The following is a 21,413-nucleotide window of genomic DNA, read 5'->3' on the forward strand; positions in this document are numbered from 1 at the left end:
CAAGTTTGAGGAGCCGTAAAAAGCACTTGGAAGTTTGAATCATCTCCAGTTCACGTTACATTCTCTTTATATTAGAGGTGGGCATCTTGCCTTTTGCTTTCTCTATTGTTCTGAGCTTCCAGAAGGGCTCAAACATATTGCAGTAGAGCTTTATTACCTTGGAGTAGTTGAGCTAGGAATGACATATGGTGTTTCATGTTTTCAGTCAGCACGCACTACTAAGCTGTTGCTGTGTTTCACCCCAGAGGCGATGCGGGGCTCAGTGATGGGTAAAATTAATCCTGTAGGTGCTTTATCTGGTAGCTAGGCATCTTTTTGGTTATGAGGATGAAAGTATTACTGAGGTGAGAGTTGTGGAAACTTCCAAAGTATTTAAGGAATTAATTCATCACTTTCTGCTCACTGAAGTGTTATTCTGCTGCTGAAGTGAGTCTGGGAGACTAGTTATTGAAAGTTCTGTATTCATTATGTGCTTAAATTATTTCTGTATTAAATTTATGGAGAATTTATCTTTTTCTTTCCATAGAAGAGAAGTAATCCATATTATAGTCAAACAATAGTTCTTTTCATCTTGATAATTGCTACAAGTAACCGGAGATTCTGCAGATGCAATTATGCCCTTCTTCAGAGCTCAGCAGTTGTAGTGAGCTATTTTCCTTTCTGCACTAAAACTACTTGATGCTTTGTAAAAAAGTGGGAAAAGCAAGTTCAGCTTGGCATGAGGTATCTTCTCCAGAAGGGCCTACCTTATCTTCACTGACCCTAGAAAGGACCATACAGCTCTAGAATAGAATTACTCTGCTCTCATCTTGACTTCTTCCTTAACCTAAGCGAACAACACAGCAAATTGCCCCCCTTGTAACATCTGCATGGCCCCTGTTAGACAGTGCTGTGCTTCTGGAGGGCATTCAGGAGAAGATGATGACATTGGTGGCTGTGCACAGGTAATTGTACTGACCAAATTTCACCTTCATTGCAAATGGAGTGAAAGAAGAAGGGAATATCAGTTTGAACGTTAAATCCTAGGATTTGTAAGCTGACAGGAGAGGACCATTGACTTCTTATGATTAGCTGGAATGGAAAACAGAGGGAAGTGAAGGAGCTGAAGCCTCGCAGTGCCAATATTTGCTATCCCTGCTAATATTTGCTAACCCTGCCCATGTTTGCGTCCCCATTCATGATTTGGGCTCCAATTGTTCTCTGGTGCTCTTGTCTTTTTAGCTCCTTTATTTGCTGGTCTTTCTAATATCTTTGTTGAGCACATTTCAAACTATTGCTTCTCAATTCTGTGTCATTATTATTCAATGCCTATTTTGTTTTTCTTTGTTACCTCCTCAGATTATTATTATTATTATTATTTTAAATTTAGTTGGTTGTTTCTAGGAGGAATTATCCTGTGGGTCTTCCATGCCACTTCTTCATTGACACTGTACACACTGGCAAGGAAGGAAGAGGGCAAATGTGCAGCAGACTGTTCCTAGGATTGTGGAATGTGCCTGTGGGAGGATATTTTCAGAGAAGATCGATCCTTTTATTAGCCAAAATGTTGTAAAGATGAAACAAATTTGTTTCTTATTGTGTAGTTATAACTTGTAATGCCTTAAAGTATATTAGAGCCTTTCTATTTCAATACTGCCTAAAGGAAAGTAGTATTCTGCATTCCAGTTTGTATGGTTTATGATTGCAAATAAGAACAAGTGGAAAAAAAACGTTAGACCTATATAAGCCCTGGGTATAGAATTTACCCTGCTGCTGACATGACATCTGGAAAGGAAAAAAGAAAAAAACCAAAACACTGAACACCAAACCCCAAGACATTTGGAAGGACATATCAGTGGATGTTTTCACAGTATGTGTTAGCGCTAGCAGGTGTTAGAACATTTTAATTCTGTTTTTGAAGGCTTGAATTAATTCACAGAAGTGTGCATACTCCTACTTTTAAAAATAAATCCCTCTGTGTGTTCAAAACCTCAAAACTATTTAGTGATTTGATTTGTGGCACTTCAAAAAGTAGTGTTGCAAATAATCCTGCAAATAAATCTAATGAAAGCTTTGTGCTTACCAGATGTCAGATACTTTGCATTTAGTAGGATGTCTACTGCAAGGTGATTCCTGAGAATCCTAGAAGAAATCTGACTTGTAAATATAACCCTTATTTAAAATCTGAAAAAATGCTATTTGCAAAATTTGAAATTAAGTGTGAAGAAGAAATATGGTTTCAGGAGATTCACCAAGCTGTAAAAAGAGTGTGAATGAGCTTGAAGTTGAACTCACAGTGTTGTGCATGTTTCTGTCAGATAGTGGGTTTCCAAAGGAAAACTGCCCTTTTTCACTTGAAGCTAAAATTGAGACCTCTGCTGGAGCTTGGAAATTCACTGGCTATTTATTTTATTTTATTTTATTTTTTTTTGTGTGTGTGTGTCCGTGTGTCCACTGATTCATTTTCTTTAATAATCATTTCTTAGGGTGAAAAATTTGGCCCCTTTGCAGGGGAGAAGCGAATGCCTCAGGAACTGGATGAGAACACAGACTGCAGGCTCATGTGGGAGGTGAGTAGTCCACAGTGACATCACCACACTTAGCAAAAACTGCTCCCAGAATTAATTTTTAATCTAACTTTTTTTTTTTTTTGAAGTTAAGGCTTAAGGATACTGTAACTAGTCTTTGTACTTACTGCCAATGTTCATGGACTTTATTTTGAGAATGAGAAATTGCTTCTTTTAAGAAGAAAATGGCAAATAGTAATTTCTTATCAGTGAAATGTGAAGATATGAAAGCATAACAGTGCTGTGAAAAATTGTTGAATAATGTGAAAGAAAATGAAAATGATTCAAGTCATTTGAATATGGGAAGGTGGTTGTCAGTTACGAGATACTGATGTATGCTTACCAACAGCTGCCAGCTCATATAGCACACTGTCTACTCTGATGCTTTTAGTAGCATTTGGTAATTCTATGATAATTGCAAGATAAATAGTATGATGAAAGTTTTTGTATTTACCAGCATTTGTAATTCTTTGTGTAGGTATGAGATCTTTAGCAAAATAAAAACCTGGTGCTATGCGCAAATGAAGGTACAGGGGTATTCAGGGCTATTCTAAACTTGTTTGAAGCACCTGCTTTTGTACTTCTGTTCCATCCTTATAATCTTTCTTTTCTGCTGTAGTTCTTTGAGCCTAATTTCACTCCCTCCTCCCCCCCTTTTTAATTTTTTCTTTCCGGATGAACACTTTGAACTGTAAGCACATTTAGTCCTCATTGATATCAGAAAAGATACTCATTTTCAAGGTTCTTGAAGCTTCTTGGTTTTCAGTGGTTAGGCATGGAAGAATGATGGTTATTTGGATGTTGTATGGCACAGTGCAAAAACTTAGGCTTGACATCTGCCTTAGAGGATTATCTGTGCATTTATTGAAAAAAAAAATCAACCCACATTACAGCAAACCAAACTTATTTATAAAAACCAAACAAAAAAACCCCCAACACTTTGGTCATTAACATCACTGAGAACCTTGTAAGAGAGTACAGTGTTGTTATAGTCTTAGCAGAGCTATAAATAGATTCAATGCAGTAGAATGACATGTGAAAGAATACTAAGAGCTGAACGCACATTTTGTTAAACACAGTCTCAGCTTAAATCCAGTGATGGAGTGGCAAAAATATCCCTAGATGAGTATTAACTCAAGTCTGTGAATTCCTGTACCTTTGTTTATCTCTCTCTCTCTCTCTCTCTCCTTTTTTTTTTTTTTTTTTTTTTTTTTTTTTTTTTTTTTTACTTTAGGGACTTACCCAAAATATCTGTTCCCATAGAGGTGTGGGACAATTCATTCCCCTGATTCCTTTGGTTATGTATCAAGAGCAACTGTTCTTATCTTGTTTGTTCTCAGCTGAAAAAACAACAATAATACATGTGCTTTTATTACAGATGTTTGCTGAATATGTGTTAATAGGCCATGGCTTACTTGCCTTTTCATAATGTTTCTGCAGTTGATTTTAAATTAATAAAATATTTGAGCTAGAACAAGGTTTTTAGAAGGGATGGTAGGTGGATTATGGGAGCTTTCTAGCTCCTATAGGTTTTTAAGTTGGTTGGAAAGCCATATGAGTTTCCAGATGTCTCATTGCTGATGATTAAATGAGATTTATCTGTTTCTGTAAGTCAGAAAATAAAAGGGAAATACATGTATTTATTGATGACACTAATATGACCCCATTGACAAGCAAACCAGAAAATAAGATTTTTATGAGCTGTTCTAAAACCGTTCCATAATATCTTGTTGTAACCTAGTTTTGAAAGCCTTGAAAAGATTCCTGCATACCAAATTTTATGACTTCCTGAATGTTTGAGCCTAAGTTGTTCATGTTTACTGAAGTTGATCTGAACACGAACTTTATATTATAATTTGAATCATGCTGGGAGTAGTCTTAAGTTGAAAATTGAGACCAGGAATGCAGAAAGTAAAAAGTAAAACAGTCCAAGTAAATGGTTATTCCAGAGACTGTGGGAGGCAGTCATAGCAACCAGCCAAGTTTGTGTGTAGTCAGCTGTACCAAATATATTAAAAATAATTAAGTTGATGACTATTGGATGAAGGAACTTTAAGGCCTGAACTCGTGGTCTGACTACATTAAAAAAATATATACTTTCAGAGAGGGCACCTTAAGAAAGAAAGCTAAATAGTAGAATCTTTTCAAAGCTCAAGTGAAAATGAACCTTAAAGGAGCATTTAAAAGCTGGTCTTATGAGGAGTGGCCGAAGGAGCTGGGATTGTTCAGTCTGGAGAAGAGGAGGCTTGGAGGAGACCTTATTGCTCTCTATAACTATCTGAAGGGAGGTTGCAGTGAGCTGGGGGTCGGCCTCTTCTCTCATGTAACTGGTGATAGGACTAGAGGAATGGCTTCAAGCTGCACCAGAGGAGATTTAGGCTGGACGTTAGGAAATACTACTTCTCTCAAAGAGTGGTCAAGCACTGGAATAGGCTGCCCAGGGAGGTGGTGGAGTCACCAACCCTGGAGGTGTTCAAGGAACGTTTGGATTTTGTGTTGAGGGATGTGGTTTAGTGAGAACTATTGGTGACAGGTGGATGGTTGGACTGGATGATCTTGAAGGTCTTTTCCAACCTTGGTGATTCTGTGATTCTGTGATTTTTTTTCCTTAGTATGTGATTTTTGAGTTCTTCAACATTGTGAAATGATTTTCTGTATGGAAGTTTACTGCATGCATTTCTAGTGGTATAGAATAGTGGTCTCTGACGTGACCTGTCTTGAGCAAGCTCTTTCTCCAAGACCAGCATTGTGAGTTGGCATCTTTAAGACATCATGCTGAGATGGAATTCATGAATCATAGAATCTTTTTAGTTGGAAGGGACCTTCAAAGGTCATCTTGCCCAACCCCTCTGCAGGGACACCTACATCAGATACATCAGCTTGCCCCATCCAGCCTGAATTGTGTGTGTTATGTTTTTCTTTGGTCTTTGGGAAAACATGGAACCTGAAGGAATTGATTGAGTCAAATGATTTTAAAAACAGTTCTAAAAACAGTAAGATTTGTGTTTAAATAAAATGTAGCATAGTGCTACTTGTCTGCCGCTGAGCTGTTCATGCAAAAGGCTCCAGAAGATTGGGGTGGGATTGAGGGATCATACATGGTGTTACTGCTACCTTTGTAAATAGTTACTTGCTGAAATATTTTATTTACAAGTTGATGGACAAATGAAAACCATTTGATGCTGCAGTAACCATTTAGTTAGGAATAATAAAAAAGACCAGAAAATGTTTGAATGACTTTGTGCTTTTTCTTTCTTGCTGTTGATAAGCCACCTTCCAACTGTGCTTCAGCCCCTGTGCAACTATATCTGAATGGAATTGCATGTTGTACTAGTTAGAAGTGTAGCTAGTTACAACTGATGATTTGTGAGTTTTGTGAGATTTCTTAGCATCCCACTAGCGCCTTGATTAAGTACTTCTTTGTTGGTCTGTATTAGTGTAACTGACAGAGCAATTTAAAATTATGTGCATTTGCTTGAAGATAAAGTTCTCTGGGGCAAGAACAGAATAATCTTTAGGTATTAAATTTCATGGAGGTTTTTATCTCTGGAGGATCGAATATCCTTTTTAATATTTATTGTTCCCTTCAGGATGGAAAGGGAGGATATCTACTCAGTTTATTTTGTTTACTATTCCTAATTGAGAAAGTGGTATTCTTTTCAGAACTGTTGGATTGTGACGAACATAACTTTTTGGTTTGGTAAATGTTAAAACAGGAAAGACTGGAAAGACCTAGTCCTTCTTCAGATACTCTGACTTTCTGAGGAGGAACGTTCAGGATAGGGGTGGCACTTAACACATCGTGTAACACTGAGTGATACACATCTCACATTTGGTTATTGTGTATCTGCCAAGATGGTTGTCTTCATTGTACATCCAATCCAAGAGCAGAAAAATGCTAGCAAAAAGATTTTCCAGGGAAGGTAATACTTATGTTTATTTATATTAAAATGTGAAATGAAGGTATGTTTCTGCTACTTCCAACTGCAGTGACAGTTAACAACTTTTCAGTTAACAACAATGACAACAAAATCCACCAGACTACTATGAAGGTAGCATAAAGCCTTCTATTAACTGCAACTAGCTTTTGGTCGAAGCTTTAATATTTGCTGTTTGAGGTATGAGAAGTCGAGTGATTGAAACTAATGACATTGCTTTTTTCTTCCATATCTTGGTAGTAGAGTATGGTTCTGGCATACGAAAGCTTTTACATATAGGGCATTAAGTTGAATTTGCTCAAAATTTCATGGCAAAGTAAATAATAATTTGAAGATTTCTGAATTTACTCTCAAGATTAATGTTGTATTGGAAATCTAGTTCCTAGCAATATGGTCTTTATTTTTTTTCAGTGTGAAGACTAGCTTCCTGGTAAATATTTTTAAAGTTGTTTGCTTTTAGTACTTTTTGGGGGATCTTGAAAGTAAGTTAATTTAAGACAACTCCTGCCAAACAAAAGTAGGACATGAATGTTAGGATTTCCAGAGATATTTCCCCTCTATCAGTTGTGATTTTGTGTCATAGATTCTTGGTATTATTGAATTAATACCAATTGAGACAGATGGGTATCTAAAAATAGTCATTAATATTTTTACTAGTTTGTTTATGTAGCTAGATATCATAAATGACCTATTTTAAACCTTACTTTAGTCATCTTTATCATTGTTAAGTGTGTGACTTTGAAGTCTTTATAGTGATTTTTGAAACAAGCCCATTGTAGGACCTTAATGGTCAAAATGGGACCTTAATGATCTTTTTGTGATGAAAAGCTACCTCTGAAAGTGTCTGAGAATGTTAGGATCACTGCTTCAGTTAAGTGATGTCTTCAACTTCTTAGAAAGTCCATTTTGATAGTTTGAGGTGCTAGCACTCAGATTTGAATTCATAATAGAAGGTCAGACCAAAATTGCTTCAGAAGACTTGCGTATCTTCATAGTAAGCATGAAGTTCAACTCTTCTTGTGAAAGTCTAAGAGTGAAAACTTGTAAACCATTCTGTCTTTGACAAAGTCAAATAATGTCATGAACCAGCAGGAGATTCACTAGTATGAAAAAAATGTTGCTCTGTGTTTTGGTTGGAGGAAAATGTGTATCACCTATGAGCCAATATTTCTTCATCACATCACAGCAGCTGCTGTGTTAAGTTTCTCTTTCAATTATTACTTCAATACTTTCAATAGTGACATTAAAATGTGAGTTTCTATTCCGTGAAGTAGGTCTGAAACTCAGGATGCAGAAGCATTGCAACTAGCTGTTTCACACCATTAACAATAAAAATAATGTTTTCATTATTATTAACAAAAAAAAAACCCAAAAAAAACAAAAAACAAAAAACACAAAAAATGAGAATACAGAACTTGAGTGAACATAGATTTTTTTTTTTTAAATTTATAAACATTTAGAAAATGGATTCCCAGAAAGCAGGTAACATGTTAACTGCCTTCAGCAAGGATGACCATCTGCTTATTTTCAATGAAGTTTTTTTCCTTCTTTTCTTGACAGATGTACATAATATGGTGCAATTGCACTCACGAACATTTCTACGTAGCACATGTAACACCTTGAATGCATTTTGAAAGTCTGTAGATAATTCCAGTGCATCATGAAATACTGGCAGATGGAGTAGTGATGGTGTGGATGGGCACTACGAGCATCTTAGGCATTACTGAGATGTTTGTAGAGTTTCATCTGGTAGCTTATACAATTTTTGTTCCCCCTAATACTTTTATAGTGATACAATATTTGCTATTGCAGTATAGTCTGGTGCTATCCTGGTTGATCTTGAGGTAAACCCACCTGTATGGTGGCAGATATTTCATCTTACTGTAAAGATATTTGACTGAACTGACATCTTATGTGTTAATTGTCAAGGGGACAATTCTCAAATACATCCTATTTAGGTGTTTTGTTGGGTGCTTTTGTAATGTGAATGCAGTTTAGATGCTGAATTGTAGTGGTGACCAAATATTAAGGGTGTTGTAGTAAAACAGATATCTTGCCATGAATTGAGGCATGAAATTTGAACCTTGTTCTGGATTCATGCCACTTTGCCTATACTTAAATTTGAAGGGAATTGCTACTTAATTATTTGGCCTGTGAAACAAAGGATGACTGCATGTCTGTTAACATTACTCCCTGGTAGTAAATGGAAGCTCCAACTTATCTTCATTGGCTACAGAAATCTCAGGAACATCTTGACCAAGATTGTCAAAAGGGCTTTAGAATTAAATGGATCCTAGAATAGGGTGGTCTACTGAACTACAGCAGACATGATCAACCTTTTTGGATTTATACCTCTTCATTTAGAGGAATGAAGGATAAGGTCCTGTTTCTATATAAAAATGAAACAACCAAGAAACAAACAAACAAAAGACCACAGAACAATGTGCCATCATCTATTTGTGCCCAGGCTTTTCAGTTCTATTTCTAGCTCTTTTAACAGCTTTCGCATGTTGATCATCAGCATATTATGTACTTCTAGGTCTTTGTCAACCTATGAAGATGGCTAAATTCTCTATTATTTAGAAGCTGTCTAATGTAGACAGGTGGCAGGTTCAAATATAACAATATTAAAATAGGAATATGTTCACAAGCATTAAAAAATTGATCCTACTTAAGAAAAATTTCAGGGAACCTCAATGTTGTAAAAATCTTGTGCCTCTTTTCTAAATGTTTGATAGCCATTAAGAAAGAAACACTATAATCATTCAGATTTCTGGGGAAAATGCAGCTATTTGCTTGCAGATTATTTAAGAAAAGACTCCTTAAAACATTTTCTGTTTTAGTTTGTGATATACAAAAGTGTTTTTCACTTCCTTCCCCAGTAAGGTATCCTTTGTTTTCCAACAGTTTCCTACAAGAAATAATTGTGGTAGGGAAGTAGCCCTGAAGATTCTTGGAGTGGTTCAGTGATGGGAAAGGAGATTGGGAGCAGACTGGAATTCTGTGGCAGAATGATTTCTGTTTAGTTCTTCAGGTCTCATGAGCAGTAAGTGGTAAGGATATGCGTCTGAATACTTGTAAAAGAGGGTTAACAGATATAAACAAGGCCAAGAAAGCTTATTTATAATGGAGAGTTGGCTTGTTGTGTTCTGGAAAATTAATTGCTGAGTCTTTATTCTGTGGGAGTAGAGAGAGAAATTGCAGTATCTTTAAGTTTCTTGTGGAGTGCATAAGCAGCTTGACAGTCTTCCTATTTTCTTTTTCTCTTGCTGTTACAGCTTGCATAACTGCCAGGATTGTGGTGATAAACTGAAGCTATTATCATACATGCTTTTCAGTGCTGCTGATGGGGAACGCAGAAAGAAATTTCCAGTCACTGTGGCTAGCAGAATTTTGTGGTCCAGTAGAGCAATGACTGTCTTAGTGACAGCCATTTTTGATCCTGTCTCCTTCTAAGTATGAAAAAGTATGAGCCAAGTGAAAATGTTTTATTTTTTTATTTGTTTGTCTGATTTCACTAGTCTGATTTTCTTGTTTGGTGGTTGTGCCACAAAGCAAAAGGCTGGCTGAGGACTCAAGTGAACTGCTGTTGGAGAGTGCGTCCTTTGGGACATACTCCAATTGTCATTGAAATTCATTAATAGTTCAGTATGGATAATATTTAAGTACACTTACTTTCAACTGAATATATTATAGAGTCTAACTATTTATTTTGTTTAACCACCATGATTAGTTTGTACTGCCTTTTAGTTTGAAGAGTATACTTGCAAAGCAGGAGCTAGTCTGTTTGTTGGATTTTAAAAAATAAATAAATAAAGTTTGATATTCTCTGCTGTGGTGCTCAAAGACCATTTACACATTTTAAAACACACACTTGTCCATCTAATTGGTGAGGAAAGGAATGGTAAATATCACCAATCCAGTCTGTGTTAAGTATGATGTTTTGACTGTGATTCTCTATTTTTTTTTCCCTTCCTCACCTTTGTGCATTTAATGCAATATTATTTCTTTATGAGGTGGAAAAAAAGCTATAGAAAATATAGCATGTTTTTGAAGAATTTATTGTATTCTTTTATCAATAGTTTCTTTCTGTGTTAAGTCTTTTTGTATTTGGCATCTCTTCATGGATTGGCAGAGATGACTACATATTGCTGCTGTGAATATAAGTCATTGCTACATAGTTTAAGAATCAAGCTAATGCAGGAGAATGGATGAAAAGCTAGTTGTGTAATGTATGCTTTTCATAATAGGATCTTGATTGTTTTTCTAATCCCAAGATCTGATGGAAACCTTTATAGGACATGCATGGTGGGCCTCCCTAATGCAGTCTTTAGTAGCTGTAGTTAAGTCACAGAGCCATTAGCTTGACTTCAATTGCTCACAGATGTTCATCTTCACTGTTAACCAGGCCAAGTGAAATTTTGCTCTGTGGGTGCTTCGAAGAGGGTGATTATTACAATATAATTGGTGCAATACTTCTGTGAGGAAGGGGGTGGGAACTTTTAAAAAGGTAAATACACCATTTACATGTATTTTTGTGTAAAGTTGGGACTCACTTTTATGGTTTGCAGTTATTCTGCCCAAATTACTGGTGAACCCAACAGTTCCAGCAAGGAGCAGATATTATTTCCTAGTGGAATAATCAGCAAATTGCAGAATAGCTAAGCCAGGAAAGGACCTCTGGAGGTTATCTGGTCCAACTCCCTTTTTCTGGCAGATCCACTTACAGCCAGTTTTCTAGGACTGTGTCTAGACAACTCTTGACTAGTTCCAAGAAAGATGATCCAGCAGCCTCTCTAGAGAAGGTGTTCTAGCACTTAGTGTTAAATAATATTGTTTCCAGGTGTGTTTAAGTCTGTAGATTTGACACTTTTGGCTTTGGTTAATCTGTGCATTTGAAAGTTGAATAACTTTTAAAATTTAAAATATTGGCACCTTTTCATGATATATGCTTCTTAAGATACGTCTTCCTTTAAAACAACAGTAATATATTTCAAAGACTTATATGTGTTTGCAGAGCCACAGTAGGTTTCTTGTATTAATATAAGAACAACATGCTGTCATCAGCAATTATGATAATTAAATACAGTTCTTTTTTCTAACGATATCTTAAAAGTGTAGGTAACTTAAGCAGACATACTGAAGACATATTGCATCTGTAAAAAACAAATACAGCAAGAATGTGAACAATTTAAATACAAAGCCATGATGACAATCTAATTTTGATCTTGCATAGCTGAAATCCCTAGCTCTTAGGAAATACTTACTCTGGAAACTTCTTGTTGATGGATGAAAATATGTTCCTCATATAAATAAATCATATGGAATTTTTGTAGTTCCTGTGACCTTTCTTCATGGCTTTCTGTCTTCTGTTTCAGAGAGATTCAAGTGATACACTATTTAAAAGAAAACAAGGAAGCCATTTTTAAATGTCATAAATGGAGCTGTATTATTTCAGCAGTATTTCTTTGTGTTTTAAGAGCAAAGAATCACTTGATTAAAATTAGGTCTCTCTTTCTATTCCTAGTTTTGACAATGCAAACTAGTATTTTGTCGCAATCATAGAAATTCTGTGGGTCTGCGATGATATGCAAAAGCTCCTGATGTGGAGATTGTGTCTTAAGTAATTCTTTCTTTAAAACATTTGCTAACAGAAATATCAGATAATTTGTTAGATTTGGTGTTACAATTATTAGTAAATATTATTTGAAGACATTGGTTCTACTACTGCTGATGCTCTGGAGTGCAATGACTCATTCATCTGTTAAAGCTGTTGTGCTTACCTGTGCCTTCAGTTTTACAGCGCTACTTTTAAAAGTTGATTCTTCACTTAGTGAACAAAATCTGAGCGTGTTTGTTTGCCATACCAAATAATTTATGCCCCTTCACCTATGTAGTATGTCAGTTTGTTGTTACTGAAATCATTATTTCAGGCCAGCATATAATCATAGAATGCTTGGGTTTAGAAGGAGCCTTAAAAATCATCTAGTTGCAATCCTTATGCTGTTGATTGCCACCCATTAGATCGGGCTACCCAGGGCTCCATCCAACCTGGCTTTGAACACCTCCAGACATCCACAGATTCTCTGGGTCTCACCACCCTCATCATGAAGGATTTATTTCTAATATCTAATCTAAATCAACCATCTTTTAGTGTTAAGCTTTTAACCCTTGTCCTGTTGCTACACTCTGCAAAAAGAGTTTCTTTCTAGCTTTCCTATAGGCCCCCCTTAGGTACCAGACAGCTGGTACAAGGTGTTCTTGGAGCTCTCTCTTCTCTGACTGAAAAAATTAAGTCTGACTGATAATCACTGGGGCTACATATTTATATTTCTCTTGAATAGGTGTATATGAAAGATGTTCAGCTGAATTGTAAAATAGGGTATGCGAAATGGTTAAATGCATTTGTACTGTTCTGAAGATAGTTTTTCTGATGTATGTAAGGAAAAAGAAAACAACTGAAAAAAAACTATGGGAGACTTAGGAGGGAAGTTCACATCACAAAATACAGTTTCGAAAAAATAAGAGTTTCTGGGATATTTAGTATTTATGTGGTACAGTTATGTTAGCAGTAGTGCTGACAATACTGAAATGGTATTTTCTGGATTTGGAATTACACACAACCACGGGGGTTGGAAAGGACCTCAATAGATATTGAATTCAATCCCCGTGCTGAAGAAGGTACTGCACAATAAGTTGCATAGATAAGTATCCAGATGGGTCTTGAATATCTCCATAGAAGGAGATTCCACAATCTCTCTGGGCAATCTGTTCCAGTGCTCCATTGCTCTTCTTATTGTGAAAAGCTCTTCCACACATTACTACAGAACTTCCTATGTTCAATTTTAGGCCATTGTTCCTTGTCATATTGCTATGCACCACTGAGAAGAGCTTGGCCTCATCCATTTGCCTCCCATCTCTCTTTAGATAATTATGAATATTTCTCAGCTCCCCTCCCAGTCTTCTTTTTCCTTAGCAGAACAGACCTCATAGGGGAGATACTCCAGGCCACTTATCATCCTTGTGGCCCTCTGCTGGACTTCTTCTTGGAGATCCCTTCTCTTTTTGAATTGAGGGGCCCAGAACTGGACATAGTACTCCAGATGTGGCCTCACCAGGGCAGAACAAAGGGGGAGGATTACTTCCCTCAACCTACTGGCTCCGCTCTTCTTAACTCACCCCAGAATACCATTGGCCTTCTTGGGTACAAGGGTACACTGCTGGCTTAAGGCCAACCCGTTGACCACCAGGACCCCAAGGCCTTTCTCCACGGAGCTCATCTCCAGCAGATTATTTCTTATCCATGAGGTTATTCCTTCCTAGGCTCAAGACTCTACACTTGCTCTTGTTAATTCTCATCTGGTTTTTCCCTGCCAACTCTCCAGTCCGTTCAAGTCTTGTTGAATGGTAGCACAACCTTCCATAGTGTCAGCAACTCCTCCCAGTTTTCTATCATCAGCAGACTTGCTGAGGGAGGACTCCATCAACAACCTGGATGAAGGGATAAAAATGTTGAACATGACCAGACCCAGAACCCCGCTGGGGAACACCGCTAGTTACAGGCCTCCAACCAGACTCTATGCTGCTGATAACAACTCTCTGAGCTCTGCCAGTCAGCCATTTCACAGTCCACCTCACTGTCCAGTTATCTATTCCACACTTATATATATATACTCTATATAACACTTATACATATATACTCTATATTTCATAACAAGGATGTTGTGGGAGATGATGTCAAATGCCTTGCTGAAGTCAAGGTACACAACATTCTTTGCTCTCTTCCCATCTACCTACCCAATGATGACGTCATAGATGGCTACCAGGTTGGTCAAGCATAATTTCCCCTTGTTGAATGTATGTTGACTCCTCCTGATAAGTTTCTTTTCTTTCAATTGCTTGGAGGTGGCATCTGAAACAGGTTGCTCTGTCACTTTTCCAGGGATGCAGGTGATACTAACTGCCCTGTAGTTTCCCAAATTCTCCTTCTTGCCCATTTTGAAGACTAGAGTGATGTTGGCTGTTCTCCAGTCTTCAGGCACTGATCCTGTTTGCCAAGATCTTTCAAAGATGATAGAAGGTGGCTCAGCAATCACCTCTGCCAATACACATACTCTCTCAGTACATGAGGGTGCATCCCATTGAGGCCCATGAGTTTCTTGTATGAGGAATAATTGTATTTGGTATAAAGAAGCATAAAGAGGAATACTTGTTTTATGCGAGATTCATTTGCCGAATTCCAGCAAGCCTTAATATTTTGTATGTTAGTGTGTTTGGTAGATGTGCTAGATGTTAATTTTCCTTATTTTGAAATGTTTCAGGTTCGTGGCAGTAAAGGTGAAGTCCTTTATATCCTGGATGCAAGCAATCCACGCCATTCTAACTGGCTGCGTTTTGTCCATGAAGCTCCATCACAGGAACAAAAGAATCTGGCTGCAATCCAGGTAGATTTCGTACATTCCTACCATTTGCTTTCTAACTTGATCTCCTGTTCAATCTTTATCTTGTGCAGAAAAAAGATTTGAGAAACATGACTTTCCTTTTCTTATCTTTCCTTTTTGGAGGTGAACACTTGTGCTTAAATATGGTACCATAAATAAAAGATATAAAGACTGAAGGAGTTGTTAGTTAAAATCTGATATTCTTTGAAAGATTTATATTAATCCACTGAGATGAAAGTGCGCTAAGTAAATTATATGAGCTATTTCTCATTTATAGTAAAATGAACAGTTTACATTTAGAAAAAGTCATTTCCGGAGTAGTTTGTACACTTCTATAATGACAGCCTAATTTTCTCACTACAGCCTTTCTCAGTCCAATTAAGTTTTTGCCTGAATGCAGTTGTTTCTTCTCATGATGGAAATTAGAAACGTAACTATGTAGCTCTATAGCTGTCTAAATCAAGATTAGTGATTCAGAGATCTTTTGTGCTGAATTCAGGTATGGACTTAGATGTGAGAAAAGCAAAATCTTACCTTTGCTTTATAGTTAGTTTAAAACGTAATGCAGCTTTTGGCAAATTTGATAGCAAGCATGATGCTTAAATTATTCCAGTAGAAAACAGAGAATTCAAGAATCTAATTATCTGATAGGATGATCATCCAGTGCTTGAGGATAAGTTAATAAAAGCAGATCATTTTCTTTTTCTAGTCTTGGCAGCAGATCTGAATTTATCCAGCTTATTTTTTATTTTTATATTTCTCATTTGCAACGTTGTGTGGTAATGAGTTCCATTGTTTTAATTACATATTATGTGAAACATGCTTATGCTTTTCTTTTAGCAACTTTTTAATTTCACTTGATTTCTCTTCATCCATGTGTGACAGTGAATAGTCACTTTGTTCCTTATCCTGTGCCATCCCTGATTTTATAGAACACTATTATATCCTTTCCATTTTATTTGACAACTCTTTTCTCAAGCTGAAGAACCTTAATCTGTAAATTTTTGGAAGCATTCTGTGACTTTGCAGAATGATAACAAAGGCAGCCATATTTTTCTAGTTATAGCTATTGTCCTCTTAGAGATTATGAAGTAAACAAGCTCTTGGAGCATTTTTTTTTTTTTTTTTTACACAGCTCAGTAAAATAATTTTCAATCCCCCGTAAGCAAAAATTACTATGCTGTTATTTTTTTTTTGTCTCAAGACATATTCTTGCCAAAAAGCTGTTCCAAGTTAAAACAACTTATACTCTAATGTAATCAAAATCTGCATGTGTGTATGCATATATATATATATGCAGATTTTTTATCTCCCTAACGTGCAATCTAAATCTTCCTTTTAGTTTAAAAACATTCCCCCTTGTTATATCACTATATGCCTGTGTAAAAATCAGTAAAAAGGAGAAACAGTAGAAAAACAGTATAAATGTTTATCAGCATTTCTTAAAATTATAGTTCTGCTTTTTTGTCTTGAAATGATTTTTTTTTTTCCTCCAGGATTTTCCAGCAGATCCCTGAGAAAATGATTAAAAAGAAGTTTATTCTGAAGCCAATCAGAAATATTTTTAGATACCTTTATTTGCTGAGAAACAAATGAAGTAAAACAAGAAAAATGTTTAATAATAATAATAATAATAAAAGATTAGTTAAGTTCCAGGATGTAGTTTTGTGGAAGGTGCACACTGATGGCACTCAGTACTGGTTACTTCAATTTTTGTGCTGAAGATCTGATGCTTCCTTGAATATCATGTTCTCTAGAGGGGCTCTTTGCTTGTTTGGCTTTTAAGCAAGCACTGTCCAGTGAGATTTCTGCTGCCGGTTCTTAGAGACTTCATATGTCCTTCCTCTTTTTGTTTCAGCAGTGAGCCTTTCTACGATTTCCTTTCTGCTGTTCTACTGCATCTCTTCTCCATAGCAATTTGATTTGTTATCTGCCTTCACTTGATTTGCACCTCCTACTTTCTAAAGCTCTAGTTCTACTGAATGGCAGTCTGCAGTTTACATCTGCAGCTTTTTTTCATGGTGATCCTGTGTAAATGAAAATTCAAGGATGATCTCTCTAGAAACTAAAGGTATATCTACTGCTGTCTTCCAGACCAATTCGTTTCTCTCCAAGTAATAATCTTCACATATCTCTGGCATACCATTGCTAGCTGAAAATATCTGCAATTTTGCTTCTGATATTGTTTCTTTGTACTTTGTTATTGTTCCTGTTTTACTTTGCTACTGACAGCTTTATCATCAGTTTATCCTTTGGATCTGTATGCTTTAATCTTTGGATCAGACTTCTTTAGGTCTTTACGTCCAGGCTGCAGTTTAGTTTTGAGTAATGTTAAGGGTGTTCACTATTCGCCCATTCAGCAAAACCTCTTGTCAATAATTGACTGAGTGCTTTGCTATGATTTTTCATGATGTTTGTGGCAAGTCAATGGGTAATTTAGTATGATCACTGTCTGTGAAATTATTTCTGTATTTTTTTTCCTTCTGTCTTGTTCTTTCTGTTATATCAAGACTTCAAACGTGAAGATTTCTGGCATGACCTGTTGTCCTGCTTACAGCACTAACTATGAAAGACCCTTATATGTGGTCATCAGTCCTTGGCATTAGTCAAATATGTATTATAATCACTGAATAGTCAGTGTGATATTAATTACAGTCAGTGTTGGCGAATGTGAGGTAAGCTTCACAAGAGGGAGCAGTGTGAACAATTAATGTTTGTTATTACATTTTAAATAAAACACTCAGTAAAATAACCTGAATTTCTGAGCAAGTCTTAATAGAATGTCACATCCAGTGTTTTTATTAATGAAAATGGTCATTTAAAGAAAGGAAAAGTATCATGAACACAAATTAATGAACACAAACAAAAATTTACTGAGTCATCACTTTTTAAGTGCCATTAATTAACAACTGACAACACTTGTATATTCTTTGTGAGTGAAATTTTGTGTATGTATATATATACATGCATTTAACTACAGGTAGCATGAATAGGTACAGCTTATGTTAAGTAAAGCTAAATATGCACATATTTCCTTTCAGGGTTTTGTTTCACTTTAGCAGATGGAGGTGCAAATGCCAAAGCACCTCTATTTCTCTTGGGAAGAAAAAAGCCCACATATCCATGAGCATTTTAATTCCATAATCTTTGTATCTTTGTACTTAATAATAGGCAGTAGCACTTTGCTTTGTGAAATCAGAGGACAATATGCAAGTGGAAAATTTCCAGTATTCTTTATTTGGAATTGTGAGTTGCCTGCTTGCACAAAGACAACATGTTTTACAAACAGGGGAAAGGTATAAACTTTGTTAAAATGCTTCATTACAACTACGTTGAGAAGTTGCATTTCAAAACAAATACCTAGATAATTAAAAGGTTAAAAGAATTCAAAATAGAGATTACTACATCAAACAAAATAAAAGCTTTATCTTAAAGAATGATTATGCTTTATATAATAAAGTAGAGTATGTCTGCATAATTACAGAAAACCAATTATCTAACTAAGAAAAGAAAATAGAATAGTTAGAAGTGGTTAAAGAAATTGTGTTCTCAGCAGCACGTTATAATTACCCTGGAGAAATGTAAAACTCTTCAAGATACTTTTATTAGTGAAGAATTTTTATGAGTTTGGTGGGGAGTTTTAAAGGAGTATTTGACTTCTCTCTTTTAGTTTTGCTTACTTTTTGAGGTGAATTTTTACTGGTGAATCTCACAAATCAGCAATGATTACTTAAAAATAATTGACCATTTATGATACTAGCCTATAAAATGAGAAAATAAAGCTTGTACGCTTCACAGTTCCCCTTTCAAAATTTCCTAGGAGACTTTGTATGAACTAACAAATGTGCAAATGGAAGCCAAACGAGTCCTTTTGTTTTTGAATTCTTTCTACTGCTAATTTTCACTAATTCTCTTTCCCACTAGTTTTCTTCAGCAGTCTCCAAACACTCCAACAGGAGCTTTTTGGTCTGCTGTGAAAACACATTGTTTCACTCCAGTATTGATAAACGTTATAACCTTATATTCAAAATAAAGTTATCAGTTCACTGTTTGCTGCTTAGTGCTTGGTATTCTGTTTAAAGGAAAAAAAAAAACATGGAATCCTATGCCTCTGTATACAAATAAGGTAAACCACACCCTTGGGTTGACTGGAAAATATGATTAATTCATCACAGGTTAATAGTATGCAGTGATTAAATTTAGATCTTGTACGAAATGCTTACTCTGTGGTAAAAAGGCATGGGAATTACTTTATATAATGGTGCTTTTTTTTTTTTAATGCAATACTTAGTAAAACATGTAGTAAAATGTTCTGGAGAGATCTTCTGGTGACACTGTGGGGTGTGTGTTGGTCTGACTTCTGGCATTGCTCGATGGTGGAGCAGTGATGTTTAAGTATTCTTTGACTAGAAACATCCAGCATGTATCATTAACAGCTCTTTTGTCAGTTGTGCCAATATGCTGCTAGAAAATAACAAAAGAGATTGGAGGGCAGCAGCACGGATTGTTTTTCTAGGCATTTTGCGGTTGAATTGCTGCAGGGCTCTCTAACTTGTTTCAAGTATTTATTAAATGAATTAATTCCTTATTATATTTAAAGTAGCTTCAGGTTTACAACTTCTGCATTAACAGAAACTGTACTATTTGTAATCTTTTTTTTGCCTTGGGTTACTCCTTATCTATTTACTTACAAATATGACTTCTGATATGTAGCAAAAAATACGTTGTAATTATAATAATCTAAGGAAAATGGCTCCTATGAAAAAAAATCTGTATTTTTCCCCCATTTTTTGGAGTGATTAGTATTACATCTTCATTATTCTTTTATACTGAATGCATAAACTTATCTGTTTTTCAGCTGTATTTTTATTAAACACTCTGTGCTGGAGATTACTTTGCGAAAAAGATTCTGTTGTTGTTAACATGAAAACTGTTTTACTACCAGCATCACAGACAGAATTTTAAATTCAAATATTATTTCATTAATAAGCAGGCAATGAGTCGGTCTAATGTAGCTCAGAAAATCATGAGTTAGAATAATAATTAGCAAAAACTGATATGAAGGAAGATATCTGCTGTGAATGGGTAGAGTGGTTTGAAGATGTATTTCATGAGTGTAACAGAGGACTATCAGTATGGGAGAGAGAACGCTGTAGTAAGCATAGTAAATGTGGATGATCTAAAAGGCAAGAGTGACAGAAGAAACAGGGAAAGCAAAACCAAATTGTGTTACGCTGCTTAGTAAGTCTAAGTATTGCTGAACAGTTTTGTGAATGCCTGAATTTTACTGGTGGCTTCAGCATTACAAAGGAGAGATAGTATTTTGGAAGCAGTTTAAGAATCAAAATGAACGTAGTTTGGAGAGGAGAATTCAAAAGTGTATTGATTCTTGAATTCTTCAGTAGGAAAGAGGAGAAATTTTAATTTAAGTGTGACACACATTTGTCTGTGTTTGAGTATACTCTAGTGCTGTTGAGTTAGTCTGTTACTGAAGAGAGGCGATCCTTTCATGTACTTGGCACTGGTGAGGTTTCACCTTGAGTACTCTGTCTATTTCTCGGCTCCCCAGCACAAAAAAGATATGAAGATGCTGGAGAGAGTCCAGTGAAGGGCCACACAGATGATGAAGGGATAGGGATAGGAATGCCTCTCCTATGAGGAAAGACAGGGGAGAGCTGGCACTGCTTAGTCTGGAGAAGAAGACACTCAGGGAGGATCTTTTTAATGTGTGCAAGTACTTTAAGGGAAGGTGCAAAAGAGGCATAGCCAGACTCTTTGGTGCTCTGCAACAGAACAAGAGGCATTGTGCACAAACTGGAAAAAAGGAACTTCCCTGTGACCATGCAGGCTGTCCAGAGAGATTGTGCATTCTCTCCCATCTCTCTTGCAGATATTCAAAAGGAGCCTGGACATAGTCCTGGGTAAGCAGCTTTAGATGTCCCCACTTGAAAAAGACAGACCAGATGACTCTGGAGTCCTTTTGTTTTGTGATTCTGAGAGAAGGTGTAACTTTTTTATTTTTTTATTTTTTTTATTTTTTTTATTTGTGTTCCACAGAGCCTCTAAAGAAGAGTAAATTGTAGCATCTCTATTTAGGTTCCTATAGGTTTATTAACCCCTGCTAGTACTGGTGAGCGTTATACTGGATATGTATATAGAGTACATGCATTAAAGTGCCATGTTCTGCAGCAGGGGAAGAAAACCTGCTTTAGTTTTTGCAACAAAAGCTTTAGCGAGAAGAATCAAAAGCTTTAGTGCTTCTCTATAAAGCCACTGGGATTGTGATCTTCCTGGAATTAGGTTTTTGTACGCTTATCTTGCAAGGATTTTCTGAGAGAAATTGTACCTCTGGGCAGAGATAAAGTTATGTAGCATATTAAATTGCCAGCAAGGTGTCCCTATTATTTATATATTATTATATATATATTTATTTATATTTATTTTATTTTTTATTATATATATATTTATATATATATAATATATATATA

General features: G+C 36.0%; 1 protein-coding gene across 1 annotated transcript in view; it reads left to right on the forward strand.

Moving 5' to 3' along the window:
* The window catches only part of PRDM5 (PR/SET domain 5), a gene marked incomplete at both ends in the record, with an annotated part of 81,523 nt that overhangs the window by 2,942 nt on the left and 57,168 nt on the right, over positions 1–21,413 (forward strand). Inside the window, 2 exons of the mRNA XM_079534243.1 lie at positions 2,466–2,549; positions 14,806–14,928. Coding sequence (XP_079390369.1) covers positions 2,466–2,549; positions 14,806–14,928 — 207 coding nt within the window. The remainder of the gene's footprint in view (positions 1–2,465; positions 2,550–14,805; positions 14,929–21,413) is intronic.

This window comes from Tetrao urogallus (assembly GCF_951394365.1).
Source record: "Tetrao urogallus genome assembly, chromosome: 4".
NCBI lineage: Eukaryota > Metazoa > Chordata > Aves > Galliformes > Phasianidae > Tetrao > Tetrao urogallus.